This window comes from Oreochromis niloticus, linkage group LG3 (genome assembly GCF_001858045.2).
Source record: "Oreochromis niloticus isolate F11D_XX linkage group LG3, O_niloticus_UMD_NMBU, whole genome shotgun sequence".
Classification (NCBI taxonomy): Eukaryota; Metazoa; Chordata; class Actinopteri; order Cichliformes; family Cichlidae; genus Oreochromis; species Oreochromis niloticus.
Window position 1 is genome coordinate 78,191,456 of NC_031967.2, and position 24,372 is coordinate 78,215,827.

Genomic DNA, 24,372 nt, shown 5'->3' on the forward strand with positions numbered 1-24,372 from the left:
TCTGACTCACACCAGTAAACTCCACTGTCTCTTCAACGATGTAACTGATGTCACAGGAACAGTTAACTGATGTTCCCCACCCATCTCCACACTGAGTGGTGTTTCTTTTGCTTGTGTTTCTCCTCAGAGTCCATCCAGCAGAGCTGTCGTCCTCCTCACAGCTCAGAGACACAAAGTCTCCTTTAAAGAACTGAGAGCTGCTGGGACTCACAGTCAGACGAGCTGTGAAGAGGATGTTTTGGGATTATGTAAGCAAAATTATTTCTTCTTCTAGTCTGTTAAAACTACTCAAATCTCAAGTCTCAGACTGTCTGCCTCCTGTGATTAATTAACTCTATCAAATACTGATCAGTTTTTCGCATCTGGAATCTTTTTAAGGGTGAATATACTTCCTTCATTTTTTTGAGGGTGAAATATTCGGCAGACTTCAGCCATCAATTACTGTAATAATTATCATGTCATGCTACAGCAAAGCATAAAAAGGACCATTGGTGTAACTCAGTTATGGTTTAAATTGACTGACCTTGACATGTTGAGCTGCTCAGCAGTGATATCAGAACTAAAGAGAAATGACACTCAGGTAATTTTGTGTTTGCATTCAACAAAACAGCAGAGAAACCCCAGACTGTGGAGAACACAGACGTCATGGTTTGGTTGATTACACACTAATAAGTGGAGAAAGGAAGAAACAGTTTATACTCCTATACCTACACAGAGTGTTGACATGACAGAATATAAAGTAGTACATTTATCAAGTACTTACAGAGTATGATTCATACCATATGTTTGAACCTTTGTTTTGTAGTTTCTATTTTCCTCCACTGTATTTTGAATTCAAAGAGTGTACTCCTGCTATTTATTTAACTACTATGTGATGCTATATGACTATAAAGTTACTCAGCAGTATATAAGTTGTTCTAACCATCTCAAACACTGAAACACAATTAAATCAACATTTAAATAAAAAATATGATGCAATAATATCATCTATATGATTTTGTTGAATAAGTACCATTTCTTTAAGTATATTGCTTTTGTATGATTTCTTAAGCAGGATTCTGACTTTTACCAAAAAACATAATTCATCACATTTTAAAACTGTATTCAAACTTTGTTTAAACTCCTGTCCACCCATCTGTATGATTGCTGCATATTAAGGTGTAATTCAATATTTCTATATCAGTCACCTGCACTGTGTTTACTTATAGTTAAATATTTCCTGTTGACCCGAATCTTCGTCTCAGTCTCCTCAATCAAAACTGATCTAAACCTCTGATTGTACACCACAATGGATGTTTGTTATGAAGAACCAATAGACGTTTTACAGTGTACTTACAGAGCAGGCACAGCACAGACACGTTCTTCATCCCACACTTGGTGATATCAGATCAACACTTTGACCAGTTCAAAGTCAAATCCTCCTCCTCTTCCTCTCTGACAGGATACCAGTGTTGTGGTTTTTAGTGGAAGCAAAGGCTTCTCTGTCAGTCTGCAACAAAAATTAGAAAAAAACCTTTAAAATAGTTAAAGACTGGCGAACCTGCCCAGGGTGTATCCTGCCTCTATGAGAGAATCTCAACATTAATTATCAAAGAGTTTGATTAATTATTGTCTTAGCCATCTGTTGTGTTGGTCGTTTTGCAGATTTGTGGAAAAACGCGCATGTTTCTGTACCTGACTGTGGTTCAGCTGACAGGAAGTGAGCTGGAGGTGGTCTGATTTCTGATGAGTGACTGCAGTAATCAGGCTGCTTTAACCACTGACTTGGTGTCAGAAACAAATAAAACTTCTCCTATTGAGACAAAGGCCGACACTGTGATTAGTCATCAGTGTGGGAGACACATTTCTAAAGTCTTTTTATCCAGAAAACAGGAAGGGCTTAAAACAGGTTGACCTGTCACGGTCTTCCTGCCAACATTACACAAAAGATATTGAGCCAAGACAAGGTCACAAAATTTTCTGTAGAACATGATGGACGACATCCCAAAGAAAATTAAATTCATCTGTTATAGTGACTGTCATTTTTGCCAGAGTTGTCTTTCCTTTGTCAGAGCCACTTTCTCTTTTACCCACAGTTTGTTTTGGACATTGTACCTGGCAATTGAGATTGTGCTGCTAGATGATACAGGTAAACCATGAAGATCATCTGCTCTAATGAAGTTCACCAACACTGGGAGCTGCTTCAGTCCTGAAGATGCTGCAGCAGAGGAGACGCTCTGTAGCTGCTGATGTCAGTAAACTACAGACTTCATGCCCAAGCATACCAAATATGTGCTCCATATGGTAGTGCACAGTATTATTACTTATTTATATTTAAACACTTAATATCTTGCTGGCTTAATTTGGAATAAATGAATTAATAATTGATAAGGTGCACCAGATCATATGCTGGGGTTAAAAAGAACAACAAAGTGCAAGAACGTAAACAGCCAAAAAGATCAACAATTATTATGTGTAGGTCGTTATATTAGGTACACTTCGCAAGTACTGGGTTGGAATCTGATTTTTTGCCTTCAGAACAGTGTTAAATCTTCATGACACTGATTCAACAAGATGTTGGAAACATTTTTCAGTCATATTGACATGATAGCGTCACACAGTTGCTGCAGATTTGTCTTCCTCCCATTCAACTACATTCCAAAGGTCGTCTGTTGGATTGAGATCTGGTGACTGTTGAAACAATCTGAGTGCAGTGAACTCATTTTCGTGTTCAAGGAAGGGTACAAAGTGTGCCAAGAAAATACAGCCCACACCTCTACATCACTACATCAGCAGCCTGACCTGCTGATAAAAGGAAGGAAGGATCAATGCTTTCATGACATTGTTATAGCCCATCTGATTCAAGGTGTAAATGTTGTTCTTTCAGAGATGCTCTCCTGCATACTTTGATTGTAATAAGTGGTTATCTGAGTTATTATCACCCTACTGTGCCATGAAAGCTGTCTGGTCTTTCTCCTCAGATATATGACATCAACAAAGAATTTTCTCTGACAGAACAGCTGCTCAGTGGATATTTTCTCTTTTTCAGACTATTCTCTGTAAATTCTAGAGATAGGTATGCGAAAATGTGAATAGATCAACACTCAGACCAGCCTGTTTGGCACAAACAACCATCCTATGTTTAAAATCACTTGCATCATCTTTCTTCTCCATTTCGATTCTTACCAAGCAGGTTTCGTGATAATGACTGGGTGCCAAAATCTATGACCTGCTGTCATGTGACTGGCTGTTTGGATATTGATATGAACCCTCAACCTACCGCCATGGGGCTGTGCAGACAGCAGAGGTACAGCTGTGCTCATAAGTTTACATACCCTGGCAGAATTTGTGATTTTGGGGATATTTTTCAAGGAATATGAGAGAAAATACAAAACTTTTATTTCACACGTGGTTATTTTTCACCGTTTTGAATCATAATGACAACAGAAGGATTCAAGAACAACAGCCACAGTCAGTTTTTTTGGCTCACCTGACCGAGGCTTGGTTTTTTGGGGATATTTTTCAAGGAATATGAGAGAAAATACAAATAAATACATAAAGTTGTGCTCATCATGGAGCTGTTTGCATATTGTTTGCATATATATATATATTGTTTTGATTTGATTTATTTTTCTGACTTTGGTAATCAATTTGTTATTAATGATGTGACATCACTGTTTTCTATTTCTGTTCTGCTAAACATACAAGACAGCGGAGCCTGTTTGGGTTTACTACCACTGTCTAAAGATAAGGACGTCATCTTAACTGCTGACATGTACTTATGTTGTTGTTTATCAAGCCTGCATATCTTCCTTCTCTTTGACGCCAACATAAAACCTATAATATAAAAATGTGACACAGCAACATCAACGTCAACGAGCTCTTTCTGTCAGACTGACACATTAAAAAAGAAGAAAATGATGTGAGCTGACAGAACAATCAAAACTTTATTTAAAAGTTCACACAAACAAAGCCTCGTATTATGATAACTTTTATGACATCATTCAGTCACATTGACCTGATAACCACCATCTGATGGAGAATAAGCTTAGTATTGATGCTCAGTGGTCACCTCGGCAATATCATCATAGTCCTCAGACCATCTCTCCTCCTCATTGGTTGGTGTTTCCAAGGAGATGGTGGGGTCATTTCCTGTAACATGAGGTCATCAGACATATTTAAATCAGGCAAAATCAATCGAGTGTAGTAAATAATCAAAGCTACTCAGAGACTTACCTTTGGCTCTGAGTCGATATAACGACACCATGAGGAGAGTGGAGATGAAATATGGACAGAAGACAACCAGGTGACAGACCAGTCTCATCACAAGATGGAGGGTGGTGGAGGAAGGGGTCAAAGCAGAGGTAGGGGGCATATTTGTAGAGGTGGTGGGCGAGGTTGCGGTTGTAGGCCTCCCTGCAGAGAGAACCCCACCTATTCAGTGAATATATGGAGGAAATAAAAGGTGAAATCAGAGTGAAGCTGCTCACCTGTGACAGTGATCCAGCTGGATGGAGACTCTCCATGACTGCTGATGTCACACTTGTAGAGGCCTTCATCAGACCTGGAAACATGCTGGATGGTCATGTGACCTGTAGGCTGCTTCCTGATGAGGGAGCCATCTTTATAGAAAGCAGCTGGGAGGTTGGAGGGAGTGGTCTTTGTTTTACAGAGCAGAGTGACGTCATCTCCCTCCATCACAGGGAGGACAGGACTCTGCAGGATCACTGATCCACCTCAACACAGAGACAAACTACAGCATTTCATCCATTTACACACAGCTTCATCAACACTAACTCCACACACTCAGCTTACCAGTGACTGTCAGGTTAACCATGTTACTGATGGGACCCTCTCTGGACTCACACCAGTAAACTCCACTGTCTCGTTGAACGATGTAGCTGATGTCACAGGAAGAATTAACTGATGTTCCCCACCCATCTCCACACTGAGTCCTCTGTTGTTTGCTTGTGTTTCTCCTCAGAGTCCATCCAGCAGAGCTGTCGTCCTCCTCACAGCTCAGAGACACAAAGTCTCCTTGAAAGAACTGAGAGCTGCTGGGACTCACAGTCAGATGAGCTGTGAAGAGGATGTTTTGGGATTATGTAAGCAAAATAAATGATCTTCTTGTAATTTGTTAGAACCACTTGAGTCTCAGACTGTCTGCCTCCTGTGGTTAAAATAAATACTGATCAGTTTTGTGAAACTGGAATTTTTAAGGGTGAATATAATTCCTTCATTCTTTGGAAGATCAATTAATCAGCAGGCTTAAGCCATAAATTACTGTTATAATTATCATGTCATGATACAGCAAAGCATAAAAAGGACAAAAGGTATAACCCATTAATGGATTTAATGGATTTAAATTGACTGACCTTGATTTGTTGAGCTGCTCAGCAGTGGGATCAGAACTAAGGAGAAATGACACTGAGGTTAGTTTCAGTTTGACATTCAACAGAACAGAAGAACAAACAAAAAACCACCAGACTGTTTGGAACACAGACGCCATGGGTTTGGTTGAATTACACACTGATGAGTGGAGAAAGTAGGAAACAGCTCATTCTTCTATATACTACACAGAATGCTGGCAATCAGTGCCTGCAAAGAAAGTAGTACATTTACTCAAGTACTTATAGAGTAGAATTCATACTACATGTCTGAATGTTTTTGAGTTATTTCTTTGTTTTGTAGTTTTATACTTCAGCTCCGGCGCATTTTGTATTCAATCACCTTGTTCCTCAACATTTATAATAGATAAAGTTACACAGCATTATATAAGTTGTTCTAACCATCTCAAGCTGCAACATTAAAACAAAACACGCACAAATAAATAATATCCAGTATCACTGCTATAATTTGGAAGAATAAGTACTATTTCTTTAGATATATCACTTTTTTTTTGCCTGTTTATCATTATTCAAGAAGGATTCTGACTTTTACTAAAGAGTCAAAAAACTTAACTTATTAACTTTGTTTAAAGTCCTGTGCAGCCATCTGTATAAGTGGAGCATATGAACTGATAATTCAGTGTTTCCACATCAGTTTTTTTTTACACTGTATTTATTTGTAAAGAAAATCTTTGATTTCTTGTTGACCCTTCTTCCTTGTCTCAATAATAATAACTGATCTAATACCTCTCCGATTCTACACCAAACTCACTGTTTAAGTTGGAGTGCCAACAGATTTTTATAGATCATTACAGTGTACTTACAGAGCGGCCACAGCAGACATCTGTTCTTCATCCTGCTCTTGGTGATAACAGAGTTTGACCAGCTCACAGTCACTTAAAGTCAAACCCTCCTCCTTTTCCTCTGTGACAGGTTGCCAGTGTTGTGGTCATCAGTGAAATGGTTTCTCTGTCAGACTGCAAAAAAGAAAAGAAAAAAATCACTAAATGTTAAAACAAGCATTGAAAGTGGCTGAAGTCAATCAGGAAACCACAGACAAGAATAAATACACATAAATGAAAACATGTCAGTACCTGCCTCACGCCTTCATTGACAGTTCCCTGTGTTCTGTGTGGCAAACGTTTCTTATATAATATGAGAGAATCTCAAAAGTTATTGTCTGTGTATTTGATTAACTTTGATCTTAATCATCTCCTGTGTTGGTCGTGTTGCAGATTTGTGGAAACAATGTGGATCTTTCTGTAGCTGACTGCAGCTCAGCTGAGAGACAGTGACCTGCTGTTGTTTTGATTGCTGATGAGTGACTACTTCTCTCTGCTTAAACCGTTGACTTGCTGTCAGAAACAGGTAAAACTTCTATTACTGAGACAAAGACCAACATTGTTATTGGTTCTGGTTATCCAAAGTCATCAGTGTGGGAGAGACACATTTCTAAAGTCTTTTTTTAACCACTGGCTGTGACAAAAACAGGAAAGGTTTTATGCACGTTGAGATGTCACTGTCTTTCTGACAACACTGCACCCTTAAATATTACATTGGGGCAGCAGCCTAAACAGAGAAGCCTAGACCTCCTTCTCCCCTGGGCACCTCCTCCAGCTTGTCCAGGGGAACAACAAATCGTTCCCAGGCAAGCCGAGACATATAATCTCTCGAGGGTGTCCTGGCTCTGCCCCGGGGTCTCCTCCTGAATCTTGCCTGATTGCTCCCTTCACCCCTCCCTTCACCTCTGATGTCCACCATTTGTTCGGGGGTTACCACCACAACAAGCACCAACCACCTTGTGGCCATAGCTGAGTACAGCAGCAGCAGCAATGGAGGTGCGGAAAGTGGCCCATTTGAATTTAGTATCCCCAGTCTCCCTCGGACTGCTGTTGAAGCTCTACCGAATGTAGGAGTTAAAGAGCTTGGAGATCAGGGCCTCTGTCAGATGTTCCCAGTGTACCCTGAGTATATTTTTGGGTGCCTCAGGTCTGTCCAGCATCCTCCCCACTACGTGATCCACGTGATCTGGTAACAGAACACCACTCGGGTTCAGATCTGGCAGAGCCTTCCTCCAGGTCTCGCTATCGTTTCCCACATAAGATTGAAATCTTTCAGTAGGACAACAGAGTCCACAGGTGGAGCACCTTTCAGCACACCGACTATATCTAGCCAGTACCTCTCAACCTCTTTGCTTAAACTCGGGCTCCTTCCACACCAGAGAGGTGACATTCATTGTCCCAATAGCAAGTGTCAGTAGCCAGGGATCAGTCTGCCAGGGTCTCCCGCTTCTTGTCACCACCCAACACGCATTGCACCTACAACTATAGTGCCTCCTATGGGTGGTGGGCCTAAAGGAGGGTGGGAATCATCCTTTAGGACCTTGTTTGTGCTGTGCCGGCCAGGCCCAATGAAATAGGGCCCTGCCGCACAATAAAGTAGCGATTCATGTTAATCAATTTGTTGTTAATGATGCAACATCATTATTTTTTATTTCTGCTTTGATTTTTGATTTAGAGAAATAGAAATGTTTTGCCACAGACCTGGATAGCACTGCAATTGTAGTGGATGTTCGTTGTGAGGCGTGCTGCAGACAAAGCTGAGCGCAAACACACCACAGATGGCTAAAGTTAAGCCACAGCCAACGTGTCAGTTACACAGAAAGGTTTCACATGTGAGTCTGCTGGCTGTGATGTACACGAGTCTGTGGAAAACCAGACAGCAGACAGGAGCATGTGTGGGTTTCCTACCACAGTCTAAAGATATGCATGTCATTACTGGTGACATGTGTCAGGGCTGAAGCCAGAACGTGAGGTGGTCCTAAAAGCAGACTTAAAACGGAGGCCCAGAATGAAGTGAACAAGAATTTAATTTACAGTGATGTTGTGACAATAATATTTACATGAAGTAAAAATGAAGTTACTGTAACATGAAGTATGAGGTCTCAGACAAAGTGAGTGTTATGTACTATGAACAGAAGCTATGAGATTACTGTGAACTTTGAACATAAACTGTGATAGACGCAGCTCAGCAAGGGGAACAGTGGTGATGGAGTGGCACTGAAAGAGAAGGAGAGCTGAGTCGGAGTTGGTTTGGGAAACTGACAAGGCAGATCCACAGTTGAAGAATGAAACAGCCTTACTTGTTTGCAGGTGGAGTTTAAAACAAGGGGAGAAGCGTGGAAATGAGGCCTGGCTGACACCAGTGGAGTAATGATCTGAGATTCCAAACAGACAATACGTGGGGACAGGCACATGAGACTGGAAAGAGGGTACTGGCTGCAGAGATGTGAGGAGAGACCAGCGTTCAGGTGAGTGAGTTTTCCAAGGAACCACTGAGGACACAAGAGAGCAGAGGTGACTACATGAACTATGAGAAACATAGAAGTCATGAAGCCATACAATAGCATTTGTTACCCGACAATCTAGCGGAGACTGGTTGTGTCTTAAATACAGCCGGCCTGATTAACCTCAGGTGGTGTACCTGGGAGGAGTGATGAAGACTCCGCCCAGAGGAGGAAAGCAGGGACTCTGGACTATTACTGTGGCTCATCCAGACCATGACAACATGTACTTGTGTTGTTGTTGATCAAGCCTGTATATCTTCCCTCTCACTGACACTAACAGATAACTTATTTAAAAAATGGGAAAAAGCAACATCAGGATGTTCATAAGCTCACAAAAAAGAAAACCTTATTCACAATATCAATGCAAATAAAGCCAGGTATTATGATGTCACATATAAATCAGTCACAGTGACCTGACATCCACCATCTGATGGAGCATGAGCTTAGAACTGATGTTCAGTGGTCACTGCCACAGTCTCATCACAATCATCACACAGTCTCTGACTCACCACTGATTGCTGTCGCCAAGGAGATGGTGGGGTCATTTCCTGCAAAATTAGGTCATAAGACATTTTTAAATGTCACAAAATAGTCAAAATTTTGGTTCAAAGAAAGATGTCACTTGAGAGTCTGCAGGCTATAATGTGGACGAGGCAGCAGATGGGAGCCTGTGTGGGTTTACTACCACAGTCTAAGGATACGCATGTGAAATACATAATTTCCCCCAGGGGTCAATAAAGTATTCTGATTCTGACTCTGATTCTGATTAACTGCTGACATGTACTTATGTTGTTGTTGATCAAGCCATAAAACCATAAGTCATAACATAAATCTTTTAAAATAATAACATAAGGATATCAACAAGCTGAAATAAAAAATAAAACTTTATTCACAAGGTTCATACAAACACTTGAACACACAACACACATCACAGAAAGCACAGAGAAACTGCCTTACAGTTTTACAAGTACACTTTACACTCTGCACTGTGCACTTCATTTTTTAAATTATTAATTAATATTAAAACTCTTACTTTAAGCAAAACTGTACAAACTGCCACTTTAAGTCTTGTACTACCACTTTATCTCATGGTGAGAGATGGCGAACCACTGATCATTCTATTGAGAGATATGGAGCCAGAAGAGAGGAGGTCCTGTCGTGTAGGAGTTGTGAGTTGATTCTGGTCAATCAGGTGGGTTTGCCAGGTTTTAGTTCTTTTTCTTTACTTTGGTTTTGTGCGTGTTTCTATCTGAAAATGTGAAAAACTTAAAATGTCAAAAATCCTCTTTTCATGATATAACTATCATTATATAACTTAAAATGATAGCTCAGTAGGTAGAGTGGTGGCTCCATGATCAGAAGGTCAGGGGTTCAATTCTCCTGAACAGCTACCCTGAGGTACCCCTGAGCAAGGTACCATCCCTACACACTGCTCCCCGGGTGCCCAATGGCTACCCACCGCTTCACTGAGTGAATGGGTTAAATGCAGAGAGGAATTTCCCCACGGGGATCAATAAAGTACTCTTTCTTTAAACACATTTAGAAAGACATGAATTTAATATAATAATATTTTTTTTTTTTTAAATAATCTTAAAATGTTATTCTACAAAATGTCCAGCAATTTAATCTGTTTATTCTTTTAAGGTGATCGTCTGTGGGACCCAGGAAGACCGTATAACTGCATCTCTACCAACTTGAATTGCAGTTTCTGTGCCCTCCAGCCTCTTCCGTGTCATGTAAGAGGATTTTCTCTAAGGCAGGAGAAATTATCTCCAAGAAAAGAAACAGCCTCGGCCATCGCACAGCAGAACAAATTCTCTTCTTAAAGAAAAATTAAAAAGTGTTACCTTAAATGCATCAAGTTTTTACTTTGCAAGTTCACAAGCATTCTCCCTTTCCAGTTCACAATCAATTCTACCCCCAGGTCAAAAATATGTATAAGAAAATTGGCCTAATATCATATTTATAAACATACTTATCCAGCTGTCCAGTGAATTATATGTATGTTATATGTATTTTTCATCAAGAAGTCACAAGTAAAAAAGAACCACACCATGGCGCATGTTTAAACAAGGAAAATTATTTATTAAAGAAATAGACTAAAAAAAAAACTGTTTCAAAGCAACACCGCGGTGGCCCAATATCAAACAGAACTCCACTCTGTAGAGCGGTCAGTCATCATGAAGCAGTTCGTTTTATTTTGTAGATTCAAGCTGCTCTTTATATTTTTGGCCACCAGATGTCACCAGAGAGGCCTGTGTTGAAAAGCTTCGCGCGTAATGTTTTGAAGCTTCAATGCTTCAGAAAGCCTCATTTGGCCATCACCATTGACTGTTTTCTACAGTCAATGGCCATCACTGATAAAAAGCAGCTGTGCGGTTGGAGGGCGTGGTCTTTGATTTACAGAGCAGAGTGGCGTCATCTCCCTCCATCACAGGGAGGACAGGACTGCGGCAGTCTCCTTCATTCCACGCTCGGTAATATCAGAACAGCGCTGACCAGTTCAAAGTCACTCAAACCCTCCTCCTCTTCCTCCGTGACATGATGTCGTTGTTGTGGTTATCATGAAAGCAATGGTTCGTCTGTTTGACAAAGCTTTGAGAAAGCGTTCAAATGCTCAAACAGAATGATAACTAACTATAAAGGAATAATTTGATGCCTTCATTGACCGTTAAAACAAATTGTGAGTGGCTGAATTAACTCAGGAAGCCACAGACAGTAAATCCACATGAATAAAAACATGTCAGTACTTGTGCGATGCCTTCACTGACAGTATGATGCCTCTGAGATTAGAGAGCAAACTTTTCTTTTTGAACCTGAATGACTACCAATGACTTTGTTTAATGTTTATCTTAACGTGACTTGTGTTGATCGTGTTGCAGATTCGTGGAAACAGCCTGCATCTTCCTGTAGCTGAGAGGAAGTGAGCTGAGACGTTGTGTGAATACTACTTGATCGACTGCACCTCTCTGCTTTTATGACTTCCCGCTGAGGCTGAAAAACTTCGTGCATGTTGACCACTAATCTAATCACTGATCAATAATTTCCTGACACAGCCCCCTCGACAACACGAAACAACACAAAACGAAACGAAACAAAAACAAAAAACAAAAAAACAACTGTGAGTCACCAAAGAGTCAGAAAACTGCACGGGAATAGAAAAAAAGAATTAATGACGCAACTCGAACAAAAGCATTTGTAGGACTCCGTTGCGTGCCGTGAGGTGATCCCAGGAGGAGGCGTCTCAGCGGAAGGATAAATAGTTCCTATATCAGGTATTTTTTACACTGGAGTTTCTTCGTATTGTATTCGTCTCCTTCTGTGTCCTCTTTTGATAACAAAATACACCTTTAGCTCAAATCAGTGACGTTAAAAATTGAGTTTCGAACATCCAAATTAAGTTCAGAGCAGGAACTTACAAGTCTAAAGTTTCAGTATCAATACGCAGACTGATATTGATCCACTGGTACGCTGTAAAACAGAAGCTGAAACATGGAGTTGTATTTGGAATAAACTTTGGAAACTTTGCTTGGTGTTTATAGAGATGTCACCGAGAACATGTGTAACATCTTCCGCGCAGGATTTGTGCCGTGGATCATACTCTCCGTGACTCTCGCCTCAGGCTCCGATGGTAAGTGACAGTTTGTTTTAATCTAATCTCATTTAAATGTTGTTCTGACGGAACCTTTTGCAAACATTTTCACGTTGTTTGTAGTGACGCATTTTGTGTGGAGTTCACTTTGATTTTTCCGTGTGAATACAAACCAAACCACCAGTTTAGAAACTCGGATTGGGATCAGAGTAAACGAGCTATAGGTGTGGAAACGCCCTTACTCTACTGCTGTCGCAGTTACAAGAACGCAGAACACACACAAAGAATATATGTTCAATCAGTCACATTCATCTGACTTTGTTCTGCAAACGAGTGATTTCCATGTTTGGCGGTGGGACAGTCAGCTTTTATGTTTAAATGGTTTCAGAGCGCTGATGTGCTGCCGCCACCTTCACAGCAGCACTGAGAGGGCGCTCAGTGATAAAATAATTAACTGTTATTAAAATCTTTGTTTTACCGCTCTGTGCGATAAATCACCACATTAACGATTTTCTGCAGCATTCATATTTTCTTATTTGTAAGTGTTAGTGAAGGAGAAATGCGCAGGAATTGTGGTGTAAATATCGAGACTGCACCGAGGATTATTACCGAGGAATAAACACACAACAGCCTTCCGCCATTTTTAGACTTAACATCGCTCCCAAGAGAGAGAGTGAGAGAGAGAGACTTTATTAACTTTATTGACAGCCACATGCACGTCATGTGCCAAACAATGCTTTTATTGGCTGTTTCCATTTTCCTTTATATCCTCTCTACATCAGCTCAAACATTGTCTGTGTCTAGAAAATACTAAAGAAAGACGTCCTTCTTACAGTTTAGAGCATATTTTTATCTAACACCTCCACTTGCTCTCACTTTGTCATTCTCCTAAAAACACGAGGTTTCTCACCCAGTATCATATAAAACTTTTTAATGCATGGTATGAACATAAACCATTCAAATTTAAACAACTTAACTTTTGTAGCAGGTTTTGTCATCAAATCTTTTACATTGGACAGCTATCCAAAATAATTTTCCTTTCATTTACAGTTGACCTTATATAAAGTAATAGTTTATGTCACTATGCTTGCATCTCTGTCTGGTTAAAGGATTAATTGCCAATGCTATCACACCCTGGTTGTCTTCATAAACCTTAGGTGGTGCATAGGTCCATCGATACCTTTGAACAGCTGTATGAGTACATACTCTGTTGTACAGTTGTAGCTAAGGCCATGTACTCAGCTTCACAGCTGGATAATGCAACAGTGGTTTGCTTTTTAGTTTTCTATTAAATTAAAGGATCATTCACAGTCAGGCCTATACAGTAACCAGTTCTGCTATGTCATTCTGTCTGTTACATCAGCCCCACAATCTGCATCACTATGTGCTCAGAACCTGTGGTTTTTCTGCAGCACTGATCAGACTCTGTGCCTTTGGAAATCGTTCATCTTTTCTACACCATCAGTGTAGTTCAGTTTTTGCTCACAAGGTGTCGCTCTAGCTTTGTAACCTTGCATATTAAACCTTTCAAGGATTTTTTTTTTCTGCATATTTCTTTTTCTGTGACATCCTCACATAGTTATCTCTCTGGTCAAAATCAACACCAATACAATGTTTCAGTTAACTCTTTCATTTAGAATTTTCCTGCCTACATTTCCTTCACAACAATCAGTGTGTTGTTATTGCTGGTGTCAATGATCAGGTCATTTACCCATTTTATCAAGATTACCTTTTCATTCTTTGGTGTTCATGTGTAACCATAAAATTGAGGAGCACAAAGTTGTTACCACTCATATGTTCATGTAACATCTTATTCCAGCTTCTGCCTGATTGTTTTAGCCCATACAGTTACTATTTCAACCTTACATTTGTATCAGATCCAGCTACCTTTTAGCTCTCTGGTTGTTTCATGTATGTCTCACAATTTAGTGGTGCACATAGATAGGCAGTTTTAACATCCATCTGATGTAAAACCATGTTTAATTGTATGGATATTTAATTGCTCTTTGCATAGATACCATGATAGTGGTCAGATTAGCAGTGGGAGAGAAAGTTTTTTCAAAGTCTACACCCATCTTCTGACTTTGTCTTTTTAGTCCTCTTTTATATCTCAAAGTCATCTTTATCACATGGCATCATGTCAGTTTGTGTTTGTCTTTCCACAGTTGTTTTCATCACAGACATGACCAGTCTGTGGCTGAGCACTTTCCCGCTGTTAGGATAAAAGACCCAGTAGGCTGAAATATTTTTGTCATTTCCAGCTAACATTTACACATAATATGCTGTTCCAAATTTTTGCATCTTGAAAAGGTTTGGCTTTCTTCTTGTCAGCATCAATTACGGTATCTGTTTTGTGAGTTTGTTAAAACATCTGTTCCTCACCACAGCTGCTGTTTGTACTGCATACAAACTCCTTAAGTAACTCTCTCTCTATTAGCATACATCTGGCCACGTCAAAACTGTAGTCAGTTTTGCTTAGCAGTACTCTTTTGATGTGGTGTGTGTGGTTCTTAGGTCTCATGTCTGTTCCCAGTTTTGCTAAGAAGAGTCTGATAAGTTTTTCCCATAAAGTCTGTTCTGATCTGATACATTTAATCTGCCCATACGGGGCTGTATCAGCCAGAAACCTTTGTGTTGCTTGCACCTTGTCACTCTTACTTTCGAGATAATACACAAACACTGCACTGGAATGATCATTACCTATACTCTTGCATCAGGCTCCTTATTTCTAGTCTGCATAAACTTTACCTTTGTGCACACCTCACAATGTGGGGTCTGAGGGTGGGTGGGTTTATCTGTTTTAACTTTGGTAAAGGCAGCTGGTGGGGACACCCAGCCTTGTGAACAAGATAACTCGAGAAAGAGGACTTTCAAACTGATACCTCAGCTTTAAAAGGCTGATGGGGTATTGTTGTCAACTGGTTAGGCAGGTGGGCAGCGGCGTGGAGAACGAAGTATGTGAATGTGAGAATGAAGATGAGTTTGACCAGACCTTGGTCAGAAGTCAAGTTTTCCAAAAATCTTGTGAGTGCGGTAACTCAAGAGCAAGGCAACATTGGATTTTTTTTAAATGGATACCATTAGCTTTATCTCTGTTTTCTCTCTCTTACTTTAGCTATCTTTTATTTCTTCTTTCAGACAACATAAACATCACAGCTGAGTCTGGACAGAACATCACTTTGCCATGTCGAGCTCACAACAATCAGAAGCCCATCATAGTTGTAGAGTGGATCAGATCTGATTTGGGGGCAGGTTATGCCTTGTTGTTCCAGGATGGGCACTTTGTTCCAGATTATCAGCATCCGTCTTTTAAGAATCGGGTGGATCTTCAGGACAAGCAGATGAAGGATGGAGACATGTCTCTGATTCTGAACAACGTGACGCCTGCTGATAGTGGAACATATGAATGCCATGTCGTCATGCGAGGAGCAAACCAGAGGGAGAGAGTAACAGAGCACACCTGTACCATCGAGCTAAAGATTCTTCCTCTTGGTGAGTTACTACAATTGTTTTTGATCAAAAAACGAGCTGCTTCCTAGTTGCTGATGTTGTCTATTATGTTTTTAACCTCTCTGCTCTCTGGTGTTTCCTGTCCTTCAGTCCAGATAAACACGACAGCTGGACAGACAGTCATTCTGCCATGTCAAGTTTCAAACCTTGACAGCAATCCCAGTGTTGTTATAGTGTGGAGCAGAACCGATCTGGGGACAGAACATGTCTTCTTTTACCAGGACCAGAAGTTTATTCCAGATGACCAGCATCCATCTTTTAAGAACCGAGTGGATCTGCAGGACAGAAAGATGGAGGATGGAGACGTGTCTTTGATTCTGAACAATGTGACAATTAATGACACTGGAACATACGAGTGTTGTGTCTTCATGAAGGGAGCAAAACACAGAAGGAGAGCAAAACTGGATAGTGACCTCATCAGTGTTGTCAACCTGAGAGTTGTTCCTCCAGGTGAGTGAGTAGAGTTGAGTGTGTGTGTGATCAGAGGTGAAGCTGCTTCCTGGTTGTTGATGTTTGTTTGTCTGTGAAGGTTTTCAGTCATCCAGCTCATCGTAATCTAAGGAGCTTGGATAGAAAAGCATCTGGACATCTTTACGTTGCTTAAAGATGTCTCACTCTCATCCAAGAAGCTTCTTCGGTTCTAGGTTCAAATGGCAGAGAGTCCCAGACTTAAGCCCGATGGGAGAACATCCCAGTGTACTTTAGACCCAGGAACACACTCAGACAAAAACTGATTCTTCCCAAAGACAGAACTCCTCACAAACTTAAAATCATTGTGTATACTGTACAATGTAACCGGGAATGCTCAGACCTCTAAATTGGAGAAACCAAAAAGCCACTTCATAAACGCATGGCACAATGTAACGCAGTAAAGGATCAGGGTGCCTGACTGCAGCTTGATAATAAGCTAGTCAGAAGTGCTTCGATTACGGAGCCTGAGTGTGCGGATAAAATACAAACAACAGAAGTAGAGCCCAAATATACATGGATTATGTATCTTATGGTGAGATGAAATTTATAGACAGATAAACAAAAGAAAAATATACATACATTGTAAATATCAACACTTCACCGAGTTCTTTTGATTCCTCAGAGGCATCCGATGGAAGACAAAACACTGCTCAGTAGACCATTTAACACTTTATTACTTCTAGAAGGGAGATGCGTCCTGCATGACACGTTGCCGCAGATCTCAAATTGGTGGTGTGCCCCTGACAGTTTTATTACAGAAGCTCTCTCATTCTAGTCTAAACAACAGTGTCTCAGTAACTTTCCACTAGAGATGGTCCCCTCTTGTCTAATTTTCCCAGGCAAGCGTGAGCGAGAGTCTGCAGCTTTCTACTCCCCAAGGACACATGGTCTAATGCCTTTATTTTTCAGGGCTGTGTCGGCTTAATACTACACTATATAACTTCATAACACTTCTTAATAAATAAGCATAGCATTATTGAGGCACTGAAAAATGATTCATTCCCAACTAGATATATATTATAAAAAAACACAATGATAATGATAATAATAACAATAATAAAAATAATACAAAACAACTAATTTAGTCCCAAGAGAAGGTTGGACAAGGTATAGTCGGTTCAGTTTAGTTGACCTGCAATAAGCCGTGTTTCCAAACAGGTAGGAAGTTGAAGTCCATTTATCAGTTCATATAGATTTATCAGTCCTACCGCAATACAGCGGTGGTCGGGTGGCTCGCCATCCCGTGCTGATCAGGGGTTTGATAAGGGGAAAAAAAACTCTGACTTAATCAAGGTTAAAAACATAAATTAGCATTCACAGTTAAATTGGAACAGCGTTCTGCTGCCATTACAATTGAAAAATAAATCCATAAATAGAAAAGTCAAATAATTAATGTCATATTTTATACAACAGCCAATAAACCAATAACCAAAGTCATAACATTTGATTCTTATAATGAATTTCATTCAAAAACATTGTTATAGAAAACCATTTGCATGGGTCCCACCAAAGTAAAGTAATTTAGCAATAAGAGTAATAAACATTATCCAAAGTTAATCAAATATTTCCAACACACATTTAATTATATGTGTTGTGCAACACGTTCAATAATCTAAAAGGAATTCAAATCAATTCAGAAGTCCCATAGGCCGTTTTGGCATTCACTTAGAAAAGTAACAAAAAACTTCCAAAATGGACAAAACTACAAAAATCAGATCTCTCACTCAACTCTTCAAACGGTAATTTAACATTCAGCCATAGTGAAAAACTGTCTGTCACCAACTGTCTGCCATCTATAATTCAGTTTTGAGATCCTTTCCCAGACACCTTAACGCCTACGCACATCCTGGGCCTTTTGACCTCTCATAATAGGACTCGGTCTTATGGGGCTAGATTTCACAATGAGCTCACCTGAAACCTTGGCTGATTGTGACCTACACCTGTTTTTACACCTTGGCTATTGTGATTAGGTAGAGGATCATTAGGGGGTCCATGTCCCTTTTGGGGGGACACTCTTCTCGGTTGAGAGGTGAAATGTCTTCAAGCAACTTAAAGAAGTTCAGACGCTCATTAGACTTAATGTTTGTTTCTAAAGCTGTTGTTGATGAGACTTTGTAGAAAGCAGCTGGTCTGAGTGATGTGATCAGAGTGCAGTAGATAATGTCTGACAGCAGTTTGAAGAGGAAATGGATTCTGTTCTGTTCTTCACTCATCACCTACCTGACAGCTGACACCTCACACCTGTTTCTCACCTGCAGGTCAGCCAGGAGGACACACAGAGGATGGAGTCATTGGATATAAAGTGATATATTTTGTTTTGTTTCCTGTACCAGTTCTTGTGGCTGTTATTTTGATCTGTAAAAAAAAGAACAAAAATAATCCCCCACTTCCTACTCCTCCGACTGATGAAGTAGCAAATGAAGTTTACTGAACAATCTCTGTGTTGATATTAGGGCTGCCACGATTAGTCAACTAGTCACGATTACGTCGACTATCAAAATTGTCGACGGCTAATTTAATAGTCGACGCGTCATTTGAAGCAAAATAAAAGAAACGTTTAACATATTTTCAGGCGAGAATGTAGCTGTGTAAACCTCAAATATCTGCTCAGTTTATCAAGACACCACATATTTTCAAAAGCGCTGCGATGTCTTCTGTTACCCACCAGCTCGATAGCTAAGTGGGGTTCAAGGCTCACCAGAGCCGGTGAGAGCACCGGACTCCCGACAAATCGTTTTCAAACCTACCGCGGTCTTTCGCTATTTAGGTTAAACGCGAAGAATAAATCATTTAGATAACTTAAAAATGTTATTGTTTGTTTTTTTTACTATTTTATTTGTTCCTGAGTAAATCGGTTTGGCTGAGATTAAAGTTAAGGTTAGAGTTTACACAGTTTAAAGTTAAATTTATTAAAGTTTACACAGCTGTCAAGCAGACAACTGATTATCAGAAGTGTGAGGTGCTCGAGAGTATACTCCGGTGTCCTGTTATATTTTAGATAGCAAGGAGCAGACGGCGCCCTATGACAGCTGGGATAGGCTCCAGCGCCCCCCGCGACCCTGAAAAGGATAAGTGGAAGCGGATGGATGGATGGATGGAAGGAGCAGACGGTTGAGTTTTTTAAACTTCACCTAAACAGTCTGCAAATTTCATTAAAATTTAATAAACTATCATCTTGTCTTTATTTTTAGTTAGCACATACCTTAAACACTTAAAGCTGTAAGCTAATGATAGTTATATAAGAGCAGATGCATGCTGGTGAAATAAGCTGTTCGTTGTATGTCCAATGGATGCATGATCTGATTAGTCGACTAATCACAAAAATAATCGGTGACTAGTCGACTATCAAAATAATCGTTTGTGGCAGCCCTAGTTGATATTAAATTATACTTAATCTTTACTATATTATTAGACCTTTATTTATCCATATAGAAATCTCATTAAGATTCAAATCATATTTCCTAGAGAGACCTAGCAACATGACAACAAAAGTAAAAACACATACAGCATATAACAACATAACAATATCTATATCAAATTGATATTACTAGAATTTTTAAATAGTGTTATATAAAATCAAAAGTATCTCTAAAACATCAAACATCGATCAAACTCTGATTTGATGTACAAGGATCTTTGATATATCAAATCTTGTGATTTGATATCAATAGGGCAGCACGGTGGCACGGTGGTTAGCACTGTTGCCGCACAGCAAGAAGGTCCTGAGTTCACTTCCACCATCAGGCCGGGGTCTTTCTGTGTGGAGTTTGCATGTTCTCCCCGTGTTCCCTCCGGGTACTCCGGCTTCCTCCCACCGTCCAAAGACATGCAGCTTGTGGGGATAGGTTAATTGGATAATCCAAATTGCCACTAGGTGTAAATGTGCGAGTGAGTGTGAGTGCGAATGGTTGTCTGTCCCTGTGTGTTGGCCCTGCGACAGAGTGGCGACCTGTCCAGGGTGTACCCTGTCTCTCGCCCTATGACAGCTGGGATAGGCTCCAGCGCCCCCCGCGACCCTGAAAAGCATAAGCGGAAGCGGATGGATGGATGGAGATCACTTGTCATCGATCAAACTCTGATTCGATGTACAAGGATCTTATATATATCAAATCTTGTGATTTGATATCAATAGATCACTTGTCATCAATCAAACTCTGATTCGATATCCAAGGATCTTTGATATATCAAATCTTGTGATTTGATATCAATAGATCACTTGTCATTGATTACACTCTGATTCAATGTACAAGGATCTTTGATATATCAAATCTTGTGATTGATATTGATGGATCACTTGACATCGATCAAACTCTGATTCAAGTACGAGGCAGCAGAGAGGACCTTGTATGGGTTTACTACCACATTCTAAAGGTATGCATGTAATGTCAACTGGTGAAATACAAATCTGACACACCAACATCAGGATCAGCGCTTTCCCTCAGACTGACATGTAGAGAATGTGAGCTGACAGAACAAATAAAATTTATGTACAAAGTTTACACAAACAACCAGGTATTATAGTATATATATTTATATATATTATAGTGGCACACGTAATTCAATTACAGTGATCTGAGAGCCACCATCTAACTGATGGAGCACAGGCTCAGAACTGATGTTCAGTGGTTATCTGCGTAATATCATCATAGTCCCCAGACAATCTCTCTGTTGACAAAATAATAATAATGTAAGATACTCATAGTGTTACCTTTGGCTCTGCGTCAATATAAAGAAAACTGTTAATATGTCAGTTAGCAGTCTAACAAAGCTCTGCCTGCAGAGCACAAGTTAGTCCAAAAACTGTTTAGCAAGAGATGTGTTACAGGGGTACCTAGTACAACGCACACACAGTGGTTTAGCTGTGATGCTTGTGGCCTTATTAATGCAACTTATTTCAAGCTGCCGTAAACACTGTTGTACACACTGCTTCCTTACCTAGCTTGCTCGTCCTGCACTAAGCTCTCCCCTCTTCCTTTCTAGGTCCTGGCATTCTACTGAAGTAGGGAAGGCGTCATTAGATGATGACTACCATCTGCGTTGGAGAGCCGTCCCTGGCACTGCCCCCTAAAACCACTACACCATCCCTCCCATGCAGCTGAGCCACCGACCACACTATGACCAGATCAGGAGCTCCCTTCTGGATGAAATCAGTTAAGGAGCTGGTCAGCTCTGCAAAGCCTGGCATGAACCGGGGTAATAACCAGTCAGCATCAAAAACTGTCTCACCTGCTTTTTGGTCTTGGAATGCAGGCAGGATCCCATAGCTGTTTTGTCCATTTCAGGGTGCATCTGCCCGCCTTCCAAGTATACCCCAGGTACTGTAATGTTTTTGGTTCAACAGCACATTTCTTTGCATTGACCATGAGCCCCGCCTCCTTCAGGGACTCCAGGACTGCAGCCACCCACTTCCAATGGTCCTCTCAGGTGTCACTATGGATAATGACGCTATCCAGATAAGTAGCAGATGGGGCCCCGACCAAGCTGAAGGGAAGTGTGATTACTTTTTCCAACCTGTCGGAGTGGAGAAGGACATTTTTTCTGTAGATTGTGGAGAGAAGGGGTTCCGCCAGAAGCCTTTGGTAGATATGAGTTTTGTGAAAATGGAGCTGTGACTAATCAGTCCAGGACCTTGTCGACCCAGGGCATGGGGTAAGCATCAAAGTGTGACACTTCATTCACCTTGTAGTAGTCAAAATAGAACCATATAGCCGCATTTTTCTTTACCAGAGTCTTTTTTTGACCAGGATATGTCCTTCAATGCACATATTAAACAAATATGTGGAACTACTTTCTTCCATTTGCGCAACATCTCTAAAATTAGAACTATCCTAAAAGCTCCCTGAAAAGCCTTCAGTTAATCCAAAATGCTGCAGCAAGAGTCCTGACAGGGACTAGAAAGAGAGAGCATATTTCTCCTGTTTTGGCTTCCCTTCATTGGCTTCCTGTTAAATCCAGAATTGAATTCAAAATCCTGCTCCTCACATACAAGGTCTTAAATAATCAGGCCCCATCTTATCTTAATGACCTTGTAGTACCATATCACCCTATTAGAGCACTTTGCTCTCGCACTGCAGGCCTACTTGTTGTTCCTAGAGTATTTAAAAGTAGAATGGGAGGGAGAGCCTTCAGTTTTCAGGCCCCTCTTCTGTGGAACCAGCTTCCAGTTTGGATTCAGGAGACAGACACTATCTCTACTTTTTAGATTGGACTTTAACTTTTCTTTTTAGCATAGCAAAAAAAAAGTTAAAAAAAAACCTGTATAGTGTATATTAATTTGTTAGTAATGATGTGACACAGTTTTCTGCCCAAGCCAAAGACTTGGGTGATGCTTCAGGTAGAGAGGTGTAGTAAGTGGTGGTGCTGCAAACATGGCTGAAAGCAAACACACCACAAATGGCTAAAATAGAGCCAGAGCCAAAGTTTCAGTTACACAGAGAAGTTTCATAGGAGAGTCTGCAGGCTATGACGTCTATAGAATAACGTACATACGTGGCAGCAGATGGGAGCCTGCATGGGTTTACTACCACAGTCTAAAGATATAAATGTCATTTTAACTGCTGACATGTACTTATGTTGTTGTTGATCAAGCCTGCATGTCACTGATGCTAACATCAAACTTATGATAAAAGATTACAAAAAACCAACAACAAAGCCAGTTATTATACGGTTACATTATTCAGTCACAGTGACCTGATAACCACCATCTGATGGAGCATAAGCTTAAAACTGATGCTCAGTGGTCACCTTGGCAATGTTATCATAGTCCTCACATATTCTCTGCTCAGCATTGGGTGCTGTTACCAAGGAGATGGTGGTGTCATTCCCTGTAAAATGAGGTCATAAGATGTATTTAAATGAGGCAAAAGCAATCGAGCTTGATAAATAATCAAGGATACTCAGAGTGTTACCTTTGTATCTTTATAGGGACACCATGAGGAAAGTGGAGATGAAGTATGGACAGAACACCACTAGGTGACAGACCAGTGTGATCATGAGGTGAAGGGAAGTGAAGTCAAAAGGCCAAGCTGCAGAGAGAATTGCAACTTTTCAGGTGAATATATGGACAAAATAAAAGGTGAATGCAGACTGATGATGGGACCTTGATGTTACAGGCAGAATTAGCTCAACTAGTCAGTTTTCCCCACCCATCTCCACACTGAGTCCTCTGTTGTTTGCTTGTGTTTCTCCTCAGAGTCCATCCAGCAGAGCTGTCGTCCTCCTCACAGCTCAGAGACACAAAGTCTCATTTTAAAAAACTGAGCGCTGCTGGGACTCACAGTCAGACGAGCTGTGAGGAGGATGTTTTGGGAAATTATGTACACAAAATAAATTATCTTCTTATAGTCTGTTAGAACCACTCAAATCTGAAGTCTCAGACAGTCTGCCACCTGTGATTAAATTAACTCTGTCAAATACTGATCAGTTTTGTGAATCTGGAATTTTTAAAGGTGAATATACTTCCTTCATTCTTTTAAAGGGCAAATATTTAGCAGGCTTCAGTAGTGATGGTGAGATGAAGCCTCGTGATGAACTGAAGCTTTCCATCCAACTGGTCGACTCATGGTTCGAAGCATTGTGATGATTCATTGGCTCTGCTGCGCCATCAAGTGGACGATTCAAGTGAAACAAGCTCTGTGATTTATAATGATGTGATGTGTAAACCTCTAAACTAAATAAATAAATTGTTTTCATGGTTATTTATTCCGAATATTATCTCAGTATGTCTGATACAAAAGAAAGTGGAAACTATCAGGACAACGTTTTGGTATGATTAACTGTGTAATCATGCTTATGTACATCTGGATAATGACACAAACTAGTGTGTGGTGCTTCACTTTTTAATAAACTAAAAGACAGAAATTAGAATATAGGATCTGTGGTGTTGTTTATTTATTTATATTATGGTTCTTATCATTCGTGATATTTATTACTGTGTGCATACTTTATTAGAAGAGATGAAATATAAAAAAAATCTCTTCCTTGCTGGTTTCATCGAAGAAGAAAAGCTCAAGTAACTATGTAGCACGTATGTAATCCAATTCAACAACACAGTGTGATGGGAAATCAGCTGTTTTGCTGCGCATTTT

The 24,372-nt window shown here is 40.2% G+C and overlaps 1 protein-coding gene across 8 annotated transcripts; it reads left to right on the plus strand.

Moving 5' to 3' along the window:
- Positions 1–11,831: 11,831 nt before the first annotated feature.
- Positions 11,832–24,158, plus strand: LOC102079754 (uncharacterized). Of its 8 annotated transcripts, none has more exons than XM_013266696.3 (8): positions 11,832–11,987; positions 12,255–12,343; positions 15,443–15,796; positions 15,905–16,264; positions 18,544–18,587; positions 21,266–21,934; positions 23,210–23,360; positions 23,478–24,158. In XM_013266696.3, exons 2-6 carry the CDS (start codon positions 12,271–12,273, stop codon positions 21,281–21,283), a joined length of 849 nt encoding a protein of 282 aa, XP_013122150.2. In that variant the 5' UTR covers positions 11,832–11,987; positions 12,255–12,270; the 3' UTR covers positions 21,284–21,934; positions 23,210–23,360; positions 23,478–24,158. The 8 variants fall into 8 exon arrangements, with proteins under 8 accessions (XP_013122150.2, XP_025761156.1, XP_025761155.1 ...); XM_025905371.1 differs by lacking the exon at positions 11,832–11,987 and having other exon boundaries at positions 12,008–12,343; positions 21,266–21,478; positions 21,568–21,934; XM_025905370.1 differs by lacking the exon at positions 11,832–11,987 and having other exon boundaries at positions 12,008–12,343; positions 21,266–21,478; positions 21,667–21,934.
- The last annotated feature ends 214 nt before the right edge of the window (positions 24,159–24,372 follow it).

Coding starts and splice junctions, on each gene's coding strand:
- LOC102079754 (XM_013266696.3), top strand. CDS start 12,271: ATGTGTAACATCTTCCGCGCAGGATTTGTGCCGTGGATCATACTCTCC. Junction 15,797..15,904: donor GCTAAAGATTCTTCCTCTTG/GTGAGTTACTAC, acceptor CCTGTCCTTCAG/TCCAGATAAACACGACAGCT. Junction 16,265..18,543: donor CCTGAGAGTTGTTCCTCCAG/GTGAGTGAGTAG, acceptor TCTCACCTGCAG/GTCAGCCAGGAGGACACACA.